This window comes from Perna viridis, chromosome 12 (assembly GCF_037379345.1).
Source record: "Perna viridis isolate PV_CMFRI_1.1 ecotype Kerala chromosome 12, ASM3737934v1, whole genome shotgun sequence".
NCBI lineage: Eukaryota > Metazoa > Mollusca > Bivalvia > Mytilida > Mytilidae > Perna > Perna viridis.
The window spans coordinates 16146076-16160123 of NC_142456.1; the positions used below are offsets into that span (position 1 = coordinate 16146076).

General features: G+C 32.5%; 1 protein-coding gene across 2 annotated transcripts in view; it reads right to left on the minus strand.

The window, feature by feature from the left end:
- Window positions 1–14048, minus strand: part of LOC148601446 (polyamine-transporting ATPase 13A3-like) — a 41318-nt gene that overhangs the window by 14404 nt on the left and 12866 nt on the right. For both annotated transcript variants that reach the window (XM_088554382.1, XM_088554383.1), the window contains exons 8-16: window positions 12825–12894; window positions 12181–12315; window positions 11638–11704; window positions 10381–10512; window positions 6531–6707; window positions 5164–5309; window positions 2606–2806; window positions 1105–1166; window positions 515–659 (exon numbers count right to left, since the gene is read on the minus strand). In XM_088554382.1, coding sequence (XP_088410508.1) covers window positions 515–659; window positions 1105–1166; window positions 2606–2806; window positions 5164–5309; window positions 6531–6707; window positions 10381–10512; window positions 11638–11704; window positions 12181–12315; window positions 12825–12894 — 1135 coding nt within the window. The remainder of the gene's footprint in view (window positions 1–514; window positions 660–1104; window positions 1167–2605; window positions 2807–5163; window positions 5310–6530; window positions 6708–10380; window positions 10513–11637; window positions 11705–12180; window positions 12316–12824; window positions 12895–14048) is intronic.

Here is a 14048-nt window from a genome sequence, read left to right on the forward strand (position 1 = left end):
CACATACATGTATTTTCATGACATGACACATTGGTAAAGACATCAGCGATAAAACAAGATAGAGTGGAATAGGTCTGTCCTTGATAGGCAAGTGCTAAAATCTTATTACAGTGAGAGTATTATTGTTTAATTGGGTACCAAATTTCGTGGTTTTTCGTGGGTTTGCTTAACCACAAAATTTGGTTCCACACTAAAAGGAAATCTCCCATTCATTTGTAAGGTGAAGTTGTCAAATCCACGCATTAAAGAATCTACAAACTGATAATTTTTCTGCAAACCATGTAAATTGGTACCAATGAATATAAGCACTTTCATATTATTCATATCAATTCTGTTTTCTGCATAAATACTATTAATTTTAAGTCCTAAAAAAAGAACTTGTGAACTTGTATCAAAGTATGTCCTAGAAAATTAAACAAATTGCTGAATAAAAGAACAAATGACTTTGAAATGACTTAAACAAAAATATTTTCTGTGATGGTCAAAAAGTGACAAGCAGCCATGTTGTACCTACCCAGCCAATAGCATCAAACATGATTAGATCTAAGGGATCCCCACTAAGTGATCCATCAATGATAGTCAGAGAGTGACAAGTAGCCATGTTGTACACTAGAGGTCCATTTCTTATCACTTTAGCATTATCAGCATCACCGCAAAATCTGAAAACAAAAAAAAACAATTATACAGCATGTATAGAGCAATAGTGTAGTATCATATACAGTACTTATTCTAGAGTTCAGAATATTGAATATTGAATAGAATAAGGCCTGTCTAGACTAAACTTCATCTGGACTGAAGTATCTGTTTTGTTGATGGAGGTGTTCAGTTATAACAGGTTAGAAACATATTGATACTTGCAGGTAGGGACTTTGGTATATGTCTGGTTTACACAGGTTTCTGGTAAATAAAGGGATTGGTTCAGTTTCATCAGTTCATCTGTTGTATCATTGGTATGACATAACAATGTCACAACAATGACATAACAATGTCATAACCATCATATAACATTGTCATATCCAACTGAATTGTTTTCAGAGACTGGCAAATATTAGGCGGTTAGGACCAACAAATGTATATGTAATTAGTATTTGCTTATAATCTTACCTATTGTCCCCAACAGGTACTACACATTTCATCATCAGACCATCTTCCGTTAATGTACCAGTCTATAAAAAACAAAAATAGTTTGATCAGAGCTAGGCCACAGAAAGTTACACAAGATATCAAAAATGAAGTTGCATGTGTCATTGTGCAAGGTATATCCCACTAGTACAGGTTGTTTATATCAAACAGCAACCAAATCCTTTACACAAATATTATATTACTATATTAAGCCACACACAAAATTAGAAAAAAAATCAGCAATTTATGTGAAGACAATTCTCACAATCATCCAATATAGTGAAAATGACAAAGTCTAATGAATTAGGAAGTTGATATCTGACAGTCACCCAAAACCCCTTACAGCATATGCCCCATCAGTATAAAGACAAACACTATTCATCCATTTAGAGCCAGGGATTTTGGCAAAATTCATAAAGACAGATGGACAAGATGATTCCAATATACCACCCACATGCCAAGTGGGGGTTTAATAACATTTGTTTAACTAGAAGCCTCAGAGGCCTTTATTTGCTCACCTATGACTTATTTATTAGTCTTATAACACTTAATGTCAAGAATGAAAAAATATTCCAGCAGTTGAAGCCATAGACTGGGATCATTCTGGAAGGAGTCAAGTGTTAAACCTCCCATCAAAATTGAGAAGGACCCATAAAATACAACTAAATGAGTCATCATGGTAAAAAAAAAAACTCATTAAAAATACCCATTAAAATCAAAAGACGTATTTTGTTGATTGAGTGTTTCTTTTCATCTTAATCATTTTTGCTTGATTTATTGATGATTAAACTGAATGGCCATTAATCAATAGAATCATACATGTAATTCAAGAATGATACCCAACATTTGCAATTTTTAAAATAATGTTAATTCATCTCTATTTAATAATGAAATAGACATGATTTTTGTGTTACCATACCGCTACCAATCCTGAAAATCACGTGGTCACTCCTTTATATAGAGTTAAAATATACTGTTGATCCATTTATTATGGTGAGTGATTTATATAACAGTTCTTGGTAATCTGGTCAATATCATGATATTTAGACTGCCCACAGGACAGTGGTAATGACTAAGACAGTGATAATGACTGAGCAGCAGGCAAGGTCATTATCGCTGTTGTAGTCAATACCACTGTCCTACGGGTAGTCTAAATATCACGATATTGACCAGTTTATCAACAACTATTATGTTTATTTCACTGAGGAACCATATCCTCGATTTTTTCTTTAGAAAGTGATGCAAATCATGTTTCTGCGTCAAAAGCAGATGTGCGGCTTGCCATATTTACATGATGTGAGGGCATTATCACATCATGGTATTAACTGGTAAAACATTTTACTCAGATTAATTAATACCACATGAAAAGGTTTTATCCCACTGAAATAACTGATTTTTCACTGATATGAAATAATTCTTAATTTGATTGTGTATTGATCTCCTTACATTATCAAACCACACAGCATTTACATATCAACCTTACCTTGTCGAAGCACACAGCATTCACACATCCACAAACATTAATTGCCTTTGGGCTGATACAATAGATTGTCAGTTTCTTTAGGCGATGTTGGGCAAACACAATGCCCACTGTCAAGGCTGCAGGCAAGGCAGGTGGAACTGTTATCGTGACCAAATCTAGGCAACGTAAAATCATTTGGCCAGCTGTCTTGCCATTTTTCATCTGAAATTAATATTCTCAGATTTGCATAATCATAATACAAGCTTACTTCAACAATTATCCGGTATATAAACAATTCTATATCTAAAACAATATCAAACTGTACATTGAAAAGGTCATTTCACAGCAAAATTAATTTATGAGGCATGTTGATCAAATTCAATATCAATAAACATTAATATTGCTAACTAGTGATACCCCTGTTTTCAATCACGATATAGTTAATAACCAAAGTCCTCAGTAAACAATAAGTAATTGTCAAATTTTTCCGAAAATAGATCCCACCATATGGCATACCTACAGCAAAAATGTGTTAAAATTGCAAGTGGCTGTGGAAGTTGTTAATAAAATGGTAACCAAAATATTGTTATAGACAACATGGACAAGTGAAAAACAGTATACCCCTCTCCTTTGGAGTGGGGTTACAATTATAACACCAATCATATTGATGTTCACAACATCTAAGAATATCTATCTTCTAGCTTTCTCTATCAACATCAGTGAAATGTAGTGTATGACTGAAAAAATAACAGACTGTTTCACTTTAAATATCCCTAATGAATCTCTTTGATTTCCTCCACTCTTGAGAGAAATTCACTGTTTTATTACTCCTTCTGCTGCACATCACTCCTTAAAATGGCTAATTTTTTCATAGTCTTTAAAATAAATCAAATGTTGTCAATCTTGGGTCATATTTAAAGTTAATCTGTTACCCATTAATAACACCAGAATGTGAAAGCTAAATATGAATAGGGCTGTTCCAGTAAAAATATATATCCTTTGTATATGGTCTCTTGACAAAATATAAAGTTTTACATAAAACAACAACAGAACTTCCTATTGATGGCTCCCCACATGAAAAAGTGCCTTCCCTGGGTGCATGTACTTCATATCTTTTAATGGGACAACCAAAAAAGTACAATTAATATCTAACTGCTGGAATATGGAAAAAATAAGAAGTGAGAAAAAAATAGTTGGTGAGAATAATCCTGCTTCAAAAGGTCTGCTAAAGAGACTAACATGCATACATCTTTGTATTTGTACCTGCATGATCAAGAACCTGTAAGACAGGGGAGACAATTAAAGACATACCTGACTACTGTGAAACATTACACAATACTATGCAATATTGGAAAGATTTAAGACGAAGTGCATTTCCCAAATGAGGGAAAATTTTACTGTCAGCTTGATCAGCTAGACCCAATGACAAGAAAATTTTGAGTCAGTACAACAAATATTTTTCAATATTTGACAAAAAATATTTTGTATTATCGATTGCTTCAGAAGTACATGTTTGTATTTTATTTTGTCCAAAAAATGTCTGTACTTACAGAGCCAAATATCTATTTATAAAATGCTTTGAAGGGCTCAACTTGATTTGACCCCAAAGATCAAATCCTGACAGTTTGGGCAAGTATGGACACACTATTCAAGCCTGATACAGTTCTGAATTTTAATTCCTATAAAATATTTGACACAGGATAAGAATTTAATCTGAACGAAAGTGGTCCCTTTTAGGTTCCTTATTCATAAATGGTTCGAGTTATAACCTAAAAAATCAATCCAAGCCTTAATTTGGAGGTACGGCACTTAGTGGTAACAATTCACAATGATGCATTCACTTTTACATGCATAAGTGAAGTTTTGGTAAAATATGAAAACGTTTATTTCTGACCCCTTGTTGGTCTATAATTCCTAAGCGTTTTAATTCACAACCCCCAAAATCAATTCCAGTTTTCCTTGTAAGGAATGAAACCTTGTGGTACAATTTCAAAGACCCATTTACTTATAGTCAAGCGACTGCCCTGACATTATGAAAATGCTTGTTTCTGACCCCTTTTTAGAACCCTTATTCCAAAATGGTTCAACTGACAACCCCAAAAATCAATCCCAGCCTTCTATGGGCAGTATGGCACCTTCTGGAATAAAATCACTTAGAGTCAAATTATTGTTCAGCTATCATGACTACTTGTTTTAAGTTTAGCCCTTGTTGGCCCCTATTTATTAAACAGTTCAAGTGTCAGTTGAATTGAAAACCCCTAAGATCAATCCCAGCCTTCCATTTGTGATGCAATTTTTTTGTGATCATTTAAAAAAAAGGGTTTGACCTTACTGATGCATTTAGACTAGACTTGTATTAAAAAGGGGGGATTCAACTATTTTATCTAACAGTTTCTTCAGTTGATTTTTGAGCCACTTAATAATTAATTTATTTTCTTAATGACCTACATAACATTATGTTAGACTAAAAAAATCAGGAAATGATCAGGAAGATATGAGTTTTGATCAATGAATATTGAATTAAAAGGTTAAACTGACATATATAAATAAAATAGTGCAAATTGAATTTTAAACTTTACCTCCATGATGATAGTATAGATGAATCCCAAGCCTGCGATCATAGCTAGCACTCCTACAAACTTGTATGTATCTCTCTCAAACTTAAAGTCTACAGGTTTAGGATACAAAATAGACTTAACAAGCTCTCCTTTGGCTGTATAAAATCCTTTAACAGAACAACAAAAAAGCCTGTAATTAAACATCAAGTAAGGCATAGCAAATTTGCTTTAGGCTACAGTCCTTGAACTGATCCGTGCCACGATTTGACGATCGATAACTGTTGACTGATTGATTGCTGACAGATCAATGACCGTTAACCGATCAGATCGCAGTTTTGTTATGACGTAAGATCGGTTTTAAATAAAAGAAATGTTAAATAAAAGTATAAATTGATGTTTAAATCTATTACATTATGTAACTATGTGTACAATTGATAATGAAAACAATAAAAAGCGTAAAAAAAATTGACTGCTCTGTTGTCACATGATATGATCACCAGTTAAATGGATCGATGACTGACCGGAAACTGATCAGTGATCCATGACCGATCGCAATTCTTGTTGTACAGATCAGTTCAGGTACTGTATATATGAACATGTATAACATCCACAAGCTATGGCAAAAAACTATTCAAGTAAAAGCTTCCTAGAGTAAAGTGAAAAGCTGCTATTTTTTGTACTATATGATCTACGAATTAAAAATAATTCTTAAAACATAATAAAAATTATACCACGTATAGGGTAATTTCACCAGTATCAAACTTTGCAATAAACTCTATGATTTTTAAATCCTAATTTTTTTGCATCTTCAAATTTAATGGAATACAAATTATAAGTAAAATATCTTGACCAAAATTAGGCAAGCTTTTATTTTCATGATTCCCAAAACTTTGCAAATGTAGTGAAAATTAGAAATACACAAAAATATACTGCTATACAGTAATACAACTGATCCCCCCAACAAACAAACAAGAGGAGCTAAGTTTTCCATCCTACATGAAAACTAAGGTTTTATTCAACTGAACCTCAAAACAACAGTAAAAATTATAAATCCTGTTCTGAATTTTTGGTGGGTCATTCATAAACATTGTAAGAAACAAACACACTAGATATAACATATGGTTACTAGTCTGAATTTCCTCTGACCCCACAACCCTCCATTTTTTTTTATTTAGACACTGTTGCATTGGGGTCAGAATAATGTGCCATATAAAAAATAATAATTTTTGCAGCACACTGGCACCTCAACCCTATATGATTTTCAATCAAAATCATGCATGCCCAACTGACCAAGTTAGACGATTCTTTACTTTACTGCTTAAAAAATTCACTTCAATTAGTATCATTTTTCAATCAACCTTCTGTGTAGACTTAGTATTAATGCAAACCTGTCCTCACAACAACTGCCTTTACTTTCTGGTTTCCATAGTAACGAGTCTGTATCACATGTGTCCCACAAAATAATGTGTGTCGGGCATGCTCTTTGGTGTTAAATTTAATGTCCTTGTCATCACCTTGAAGTTTGGGGTTTGGTAATGGTGTCTTGGTTACTGGAACACTTTCACCTAGAAAAAATACACTTACTGTACATGTATAACAGGTGTTTTCAAGAGGTTAAAATTTGATGAATGAAAGAGAAAAAATAAAAACCCACTCATTTTTTGCAGCATAAAAAGCTTACATTCCATAAAGTTTCAAAGAAGGAAAATAAGAGACAGTTAAGAGTTTTACCTTTATTCATAGAAAAGCACAAACAATTGGCATCTGTTACACTATACAATTCTATTGTTGTATGAAAAAAATCATTGAATTATGAAATAAATAGTCAAAATACAGATATGCTTAAGAATCAGGCAGACAGTATTAAGTCAATTTATTTTTGTTAAATTTCTTTACAGTTTAATTCATTCCGTATCTATTATTGGCAACCGATAAACTCTAGGCAACAGTCCAAGAGGCAAGTCTGTATGACAAATGGCAATGTAAGGGAATTAACCTGAAAGTGATCAGATACTGGTAAACCTGTGACACCATATTCTTATGTTTTGCTAATATAAAACCTCAAAATTTATTTTAATCAAAATCTAAGATAGGTGGTGCATATTTGGAATATGTGATACAGATTCTGTGAAAATTGCCTTGAATTTTGGTTTAGGAGGTGTAGGATAAGAGACGGGTATCTCTGTGTCCCATATCCATAAATGACTAAGTCTATGTTTCGCTAATATGAAATTCCCAAATAGTTGGATCAAAATGAAAAATTAAAGGTAGGAAAAAGTAATAAAGATTCGGTGAAGTTTACATTAAATTCCATTCTGTTGTGTAGGATGAATAATGGATAAAAGATGGGTACGTCTTTATGTAACAGAAGGAAGGAAATATCCCCAACTGCAAAGTAGGGGGTTCACGGGGAAAATTCCAACACGTTTTACAAGTTTTGAAAACACCCGAAAAAAAAATATTTTTATATGTTTAGAACTACCATTAAAAAACATATGAAAAACATATGTTGCTTACTGACAAATTAATTCATGAAAAACACAAAAAAAAATAAAAATCATATAGTATTTACATATTTTCAGTAAAATTTCATACATTAAAGAGTATTGATTTCATATAATATTTGAGAACATATGATTTCATGTATTGTTTAAACATATGTTGCCATCTTTCCTGTGTATAAATAGAAATAACGAGTATCCCCATTTCAAATGGAGTTATCTTGAAGTTGTTAATCTCACTTCAGAGTCCTCTAACAACAATACCATTCCTTTTGCATATCTATATATGATGCCAAACCTTTCAATAAAACTTCATTTAGAATCCCTCAAAGGAGTTGTGCTAACATGGAATGTGGACAGAGGAACAGACAGAGAGACAGGGTGGTACCTCTATGTCCCCCCTAACTTTGTTTATGTGGGTTGAAAATATAAATTATAATTTTTTCTCTATTTGCTTAATTCTTAGATGAATCTGTAGTTTGTAATTAATCAACAATATGAGTAAAACAGAAAAAAAGTTCTGTTTTTACATTTCTTCTAAAGACAAACATATATTCAACATTTTTAAATTCATCAAAGCATATTGGACAAACAAACACAAAATGGACAGAGGCAGTATACCATAATAAGTCTCTCAACAGACAGGCATTTACATTTAAAAGAATAAAGTTTGGGCATCCTCCCTTGATAACTCTTTGATACTTGAGCTACTGATATTTTAAAATTAATAAAAACCCTTCCGTCTAACTGTAACTAGTAATACTGTGGGCAAGCTCAGAAAGAGAATACCTCCTGCTTCAAATGGACTCAAATGAAAAACCTTTAATTTGGATTTACCTCCCTTTGGAGTCATCCAACAGTACTTATATTCCTTCACTCACATCAACATATGATACCCAACCTTCTTTTAAAAATAAATCAAAATCCCTTCAGTGGTTTAGGAGGAGTTGCACAAGGAATGTGGACAGATGGACAGACAGACAAGGTGATTCCTATATACCCCCTTAACTTGGTTTACGGCTGGTATTATGAATTATAAATCGTATTAAAAAGTCAATCTATATCATGATTACATGATAAAGTAGAAATTATTTTGAAAAAATTTAAACCAAAATATTTTCAGTAAATTCTTGGCTTTCTCCTAACTAATTGTATTTACAAATGCAGTGCTTTATAATGAAAACATGGTGCAACGGAAATTTCAGAATGCTAGCATTAACATGCAGAAAGGTATATTTTGTTGCAAATCTTTACAGAAGAACATGAATGTATAAAATAATGAATACCTGACTAAATAACAGTAGATGCAGTCAAACCTGATTGAATAGTAATTCAAAGTGGAAATAAAAAAACACATATGGAAATAACTGCAGCACAAGAGAAATTTTGGTTAATTATTTATTATGTTCCCCTGGCAAATAAAAAAAACAAGAATTTCTGAAAGAAGTTCAATAAAAAGCTTCACAGAGCACTGCATGATATGACTGCAGTGGTCAAACCCCAAACAGTTGGAGCAAGTGTGGACATAACATTAGTTTTTGATACATTTAAACATATATAGGGACTTACAATACATAAAGGACACTACAACTGGTTTGGATGCAATATAGCACAAAATTTGAAATTGAAATTAAAATTTTCAAAATCAGACCAAAAATGAAAAAGTCATTTTTTTAGGATGTGGCCCCTTTGACCCCTTATAACACGAAAATCATAAAAGATTTTTGAAATCTAAGTGCAAATTATAGGCAGGAATTTTCATAAGGAATCCAATAAAACAAAAATTTGAAATCAGTCCAAAAACAAGAAAGTTGATTTTTCAGGGTGTGAACCCTTTGACCCTTTATAACTCAAAATCTATAAGAGATATCTGAAATCCAACTAAAAAACACAGGCAAAGATTTTCATAAGGAATCCAAACTCCAAATTAAATAGGAACCTTTCTTAAGTAGTTACATACCAAAATTCCATTACAATTTGTCAACCATGAATAAAGTTATTATTTTAATGATGACAACAGAGCCATACCAATATACAACTGCAATTTTGTTTGCAGTCATACAAAAATCAGATATAAATTCTTGGAATTTTTCACCTCAAGCTTTCCAATTGAGACCTAGAATTGTTAACAAACTTTAAATTTTCAACAATCATAGATTACTGTGTATTTCAATTAGAGAATATAATTTTTTTTTATCTTGCAAATTTAATGGACTTACAAATATATACACTGGTTTATTATATAGATAGCAGTGATTACCGATTGTTCACAGTGTAATTTTTATTTGATAATTCACATTGTGAAATAAATTCTGTAATTTCACTCTCACACTTTCTCCCACCAAAACGTCACAATACGAATATCAATCCGCCGTTCACAAAATTTTAAATTTGTGTTGAAAATAACAATGAATAATGTAGGAAATCTATATAATAAATAGGATAATCAATTGGTTATCATATATAACCAAAATATGATCACCCATGCCAAGAATGCATCAAGATTTAACTCATGCGCGGAACAAATTACGCACACTCGTTAAATCTAGGCATTCTTCGGTACTCGTGATCATATTTTGGTTATTCACTCTTTCCAATTAATTATCCTATTAATATTTTGTGTCAACAGGAGGATGAAATTTCATCTGAATTTTGAATTTGACAAACAGAATCACCGAAATTTGGTACCCCACACTCCATTCTTTTAGAGTTTTATTTTTTCGAGTATATGTATTACCAGTTAACATGCTCTCATTAACTATACAGTTGCCTGTTATCAGGATGGCATCACACTGCATGATACATCCCCTCCTTGGAATCTCTATAACATCCCCAGGTACAAGGTCCTCAGATGGGATGTCATCATATTCTGAAATAAAGTTAAGTGAACAACACTGCATTGACAACAACACCTTCCATAAATGATATATGTTAGCCTGTCCCCCCTTTTTTCAGTATTCAGTCTAAAAAATTGGAATACAAAGAAAAAACAAAACGAATTTTCTTCCACAAAGACAAAAAATTATTAAAATCTATCAAAGCATCTTCAAAGTGACAGTGGTATACCATAATAAGTTTTGTCTAAAGACATGGCTACCATAGTACATGTAGTACTTTTCCAACAAAGCAATTACTTCAGAATAAAAAATTACAGAAATTTATCATGGGCCATTGATGCTACCAGATGCAGAGGGTATATTCAGTATTTCCAAGCTTTACACCTCTTTTACACTTATTACTTAACTGCACTGGTAGAGTACAACATAAACAGCTTTTTTTGGATTTAAAATGAGTAGTACTCATGCCTTGTGATATTTTTCCCACACTGTATGGCAGAGCCAATTAGCTGACAGACTGATATGTAATTAATCAGGTAGTGATCATAGGTCTATGGAAGAGATTAATGATGAAAGTGATGTTTATTGCTGAAGCAATTAAAACAATGGTAATGAAAATTCTATGCATTTGTATTTTATTCTGTCATCTCTCTATTGTGTATGTAAATCGTCTCTGTCTCCTGTTTTCATGTTATGGCCATGGATTTTGAAGTCTCTGAATTGTCTGTCCTTTTTTTATTATTCAGTAATTTTTGCTGATATATCTGCAACCAATTAAATACAGTGAATCCTCTTTAAACCAAACCCTGAATACAGTGCTTGCCTTTAGCCACTAGCCCAAAGCCAAGGGCAGGTAAAAATTGATTCCGGCTGGTGAAATAATGTGTACAATTCTTGTTTTGGGCTATTTTAATCCAATACAGTCCTCTATTTTTCAGGCTAGTCATTGAGAATTTTGAATGAAAGGACTGTGAATAAGGAAGACAACTTTTGAAGTCTCCTATTAATGTCCCTTCTAATGCATTTAGAACCTGCATAATCTTAACACCTGTCCTAGCCAAACAAAAGTTTCCATTAGAAAGTGGTTTGGTTTAGTCAGGTTTCACTTGAGTCTATGTCAGGTAGTTAAAATAGAATCACTCTGTCTTCAAACATACCTTCATCTCCTGTACATATTGTTACTACGGTGGATGACTGAATTGTATTTCTAAGGGCTCTTTGAGTCTGAAATAGAAAATATAATTCAATTACTTCCTTTAAACATAGCTATATGTTCCGCAATTTGTGATAATTTCTTGGTTTTTGGGACATTTTCATGAAAACAAAAGATGTTGATTGATTGATTGATTGTTGGGGTTTACCGCCCGAGCAGCAACATTTCAGCTATATTCTGGCGAAACAAATGATGGAGAGAGGCATTTACTTTTAACATTTCTTTTGATCCCCATAATAATGATGGTGTTTTTGCATTAACCAAAACAAGTAAAAACAAGAAGTGTTTTTTTTGTTGTTGTTGTTTATCAATAAGGCAATACAAAAGTATAATGATGGAAGGATGGTCGGTAGATAAATCACTTTTTTTCTATAAAATACCCAAACACTGAAAAGTATGACCCTTTTTTATGACTGATTATTTTTTTTCTGCTGCGATAAAAAGATAAAGTAAACCAAGATATTTTTCAGGGTGGGTCCATATATACCTTCCTTATCTGGTAAATGGTCATTGCCAGAGACCCCACAGAGATGACAATGATGCACACAGCATAAAGCTCATACTGATCAGAGAACCATACTGACACACTGAAGGCTTGGAACACATAAAATGGTGATAATGCCTGAAAATAGAATAATAATACTGACACACTAAAAGCTTGGAATATGTAAAGAAATAAAAATACTACAATCTCCCTTAATTATTGCAAATTACAGTCGGGAGAACTCATACTAAGTGACATGAGTAATACGCATGACAGGTATATTCACCAATTACTTATCATACTTAAAGACCTTCTAATCTACATTCAAAATTGTTTTGTAAATTATCCATGCAATGACTATGAAGTAACAAGTCACTGGTGAATTGTATTTAGTGGTGAATTGTATTCACTGGTGAATTGTAGTTATTGATCATTAGATTTATGGCTTCTTAAATAATGATTTAATATAGATGATCTGCTGTTTATGCAAGGCAATTCTGGCCAATATTGAATGATGAAAAATATTAAATGATATTATATCTCTTCAAAGTACTTGATATTATGATATGTATCATATCCTATGATAAAAAGTACTAGATATTATGGTATGTATCATATCATATAATACTAAGCGCTACCATCCTCACCTCTTTAAAGAGTAAAACAATAATGGGGGTAACGTGCACTGCAATTGCATTGGTCCCATATATCACTCGTCTGAAAGAGAAAAGTGATATTCTGTAAATATATTAATTTTCGCGGTTGCTAATTTTCGCACATTCTGTCAAGTACGCAGATTCGTGGGTATCAATTTTTGCGGATTAAAAAAGGATTAGCATTATATACTGGAGTCTCCCCGAACTCTGCGCATCCGGTATGTCTGCGCTAACGTCATATCTGTAAATAGAAAATTGATAATCACTTGTTTTCATCCGTAAAACAAAATATCAATCAAGAATACAAGACATATTTGGTAAGTTTCGTTCTTTCAATACCACTTGTAAGTAAAATTATTAAAAAAATCTCTAAAATTATGTAGAAGTCGATAAATTGACTGGATTAGAGGGGATTCCCTAATGTGTAATGACCCACGAAATGATGACCTAGTAAACAATGCACTACATGTGATTTAGAATCGCTTACCTGTTATACATTTTCATATATTAGCTCAAAACCATGTTCCTTTCTTAATAATCTCCGAACGATATGATTTGCCATATGCAAATTTAAACATATATAAAGATAAACGAAAGTTTTATCTGCCATCATCACACAAGAGCGTCTGCTTTACTTTGACATTGACCTTAGATAGTGCTATATTCTGATTGGTTAGAACATCATTCTAAAGCATTAAATAAAGGAAAGATTTCAATATGTTAGTAATACTGATGTTGATGAAAAAAAAAACTTTTAGAAAAAAACTATTTTCTTTAATTTCTTTTAATTTTAGACAATGCAAAAGAAAAAAAGAGCAAATTATAATTTAGAAATGTTAAAAGAGGCTTTTGATGATGTCAGAATTAGGGGAGAAAGTATAAGAGGTGCAGCTAGAAGACATGGTGTCCCAGAGAGCACACTCAGATTACGATTAAACAATATTACAGGGGTTGATAACTTAAGAATGGGTAGTCCGACCATTTTTACAACTGCAGAGGTGATTGAGTTGGCAAGGCATTGTGTGTCAATGGCAGAAAAAAGGTTATTGGTATGCACGATGGCAAATGATGGAAATGGCAGCTAATATGTGCACTTTAAAAGGAAGAAACAAAGCTCTGACTAAACATTGGTTTTATGGTTTTTTGTCCTGAAATTCTAATGTCAAAATGGTCCAGCCTAAAAAAAGAGAAAAGGTCAGAAATGATGTCAAGGCT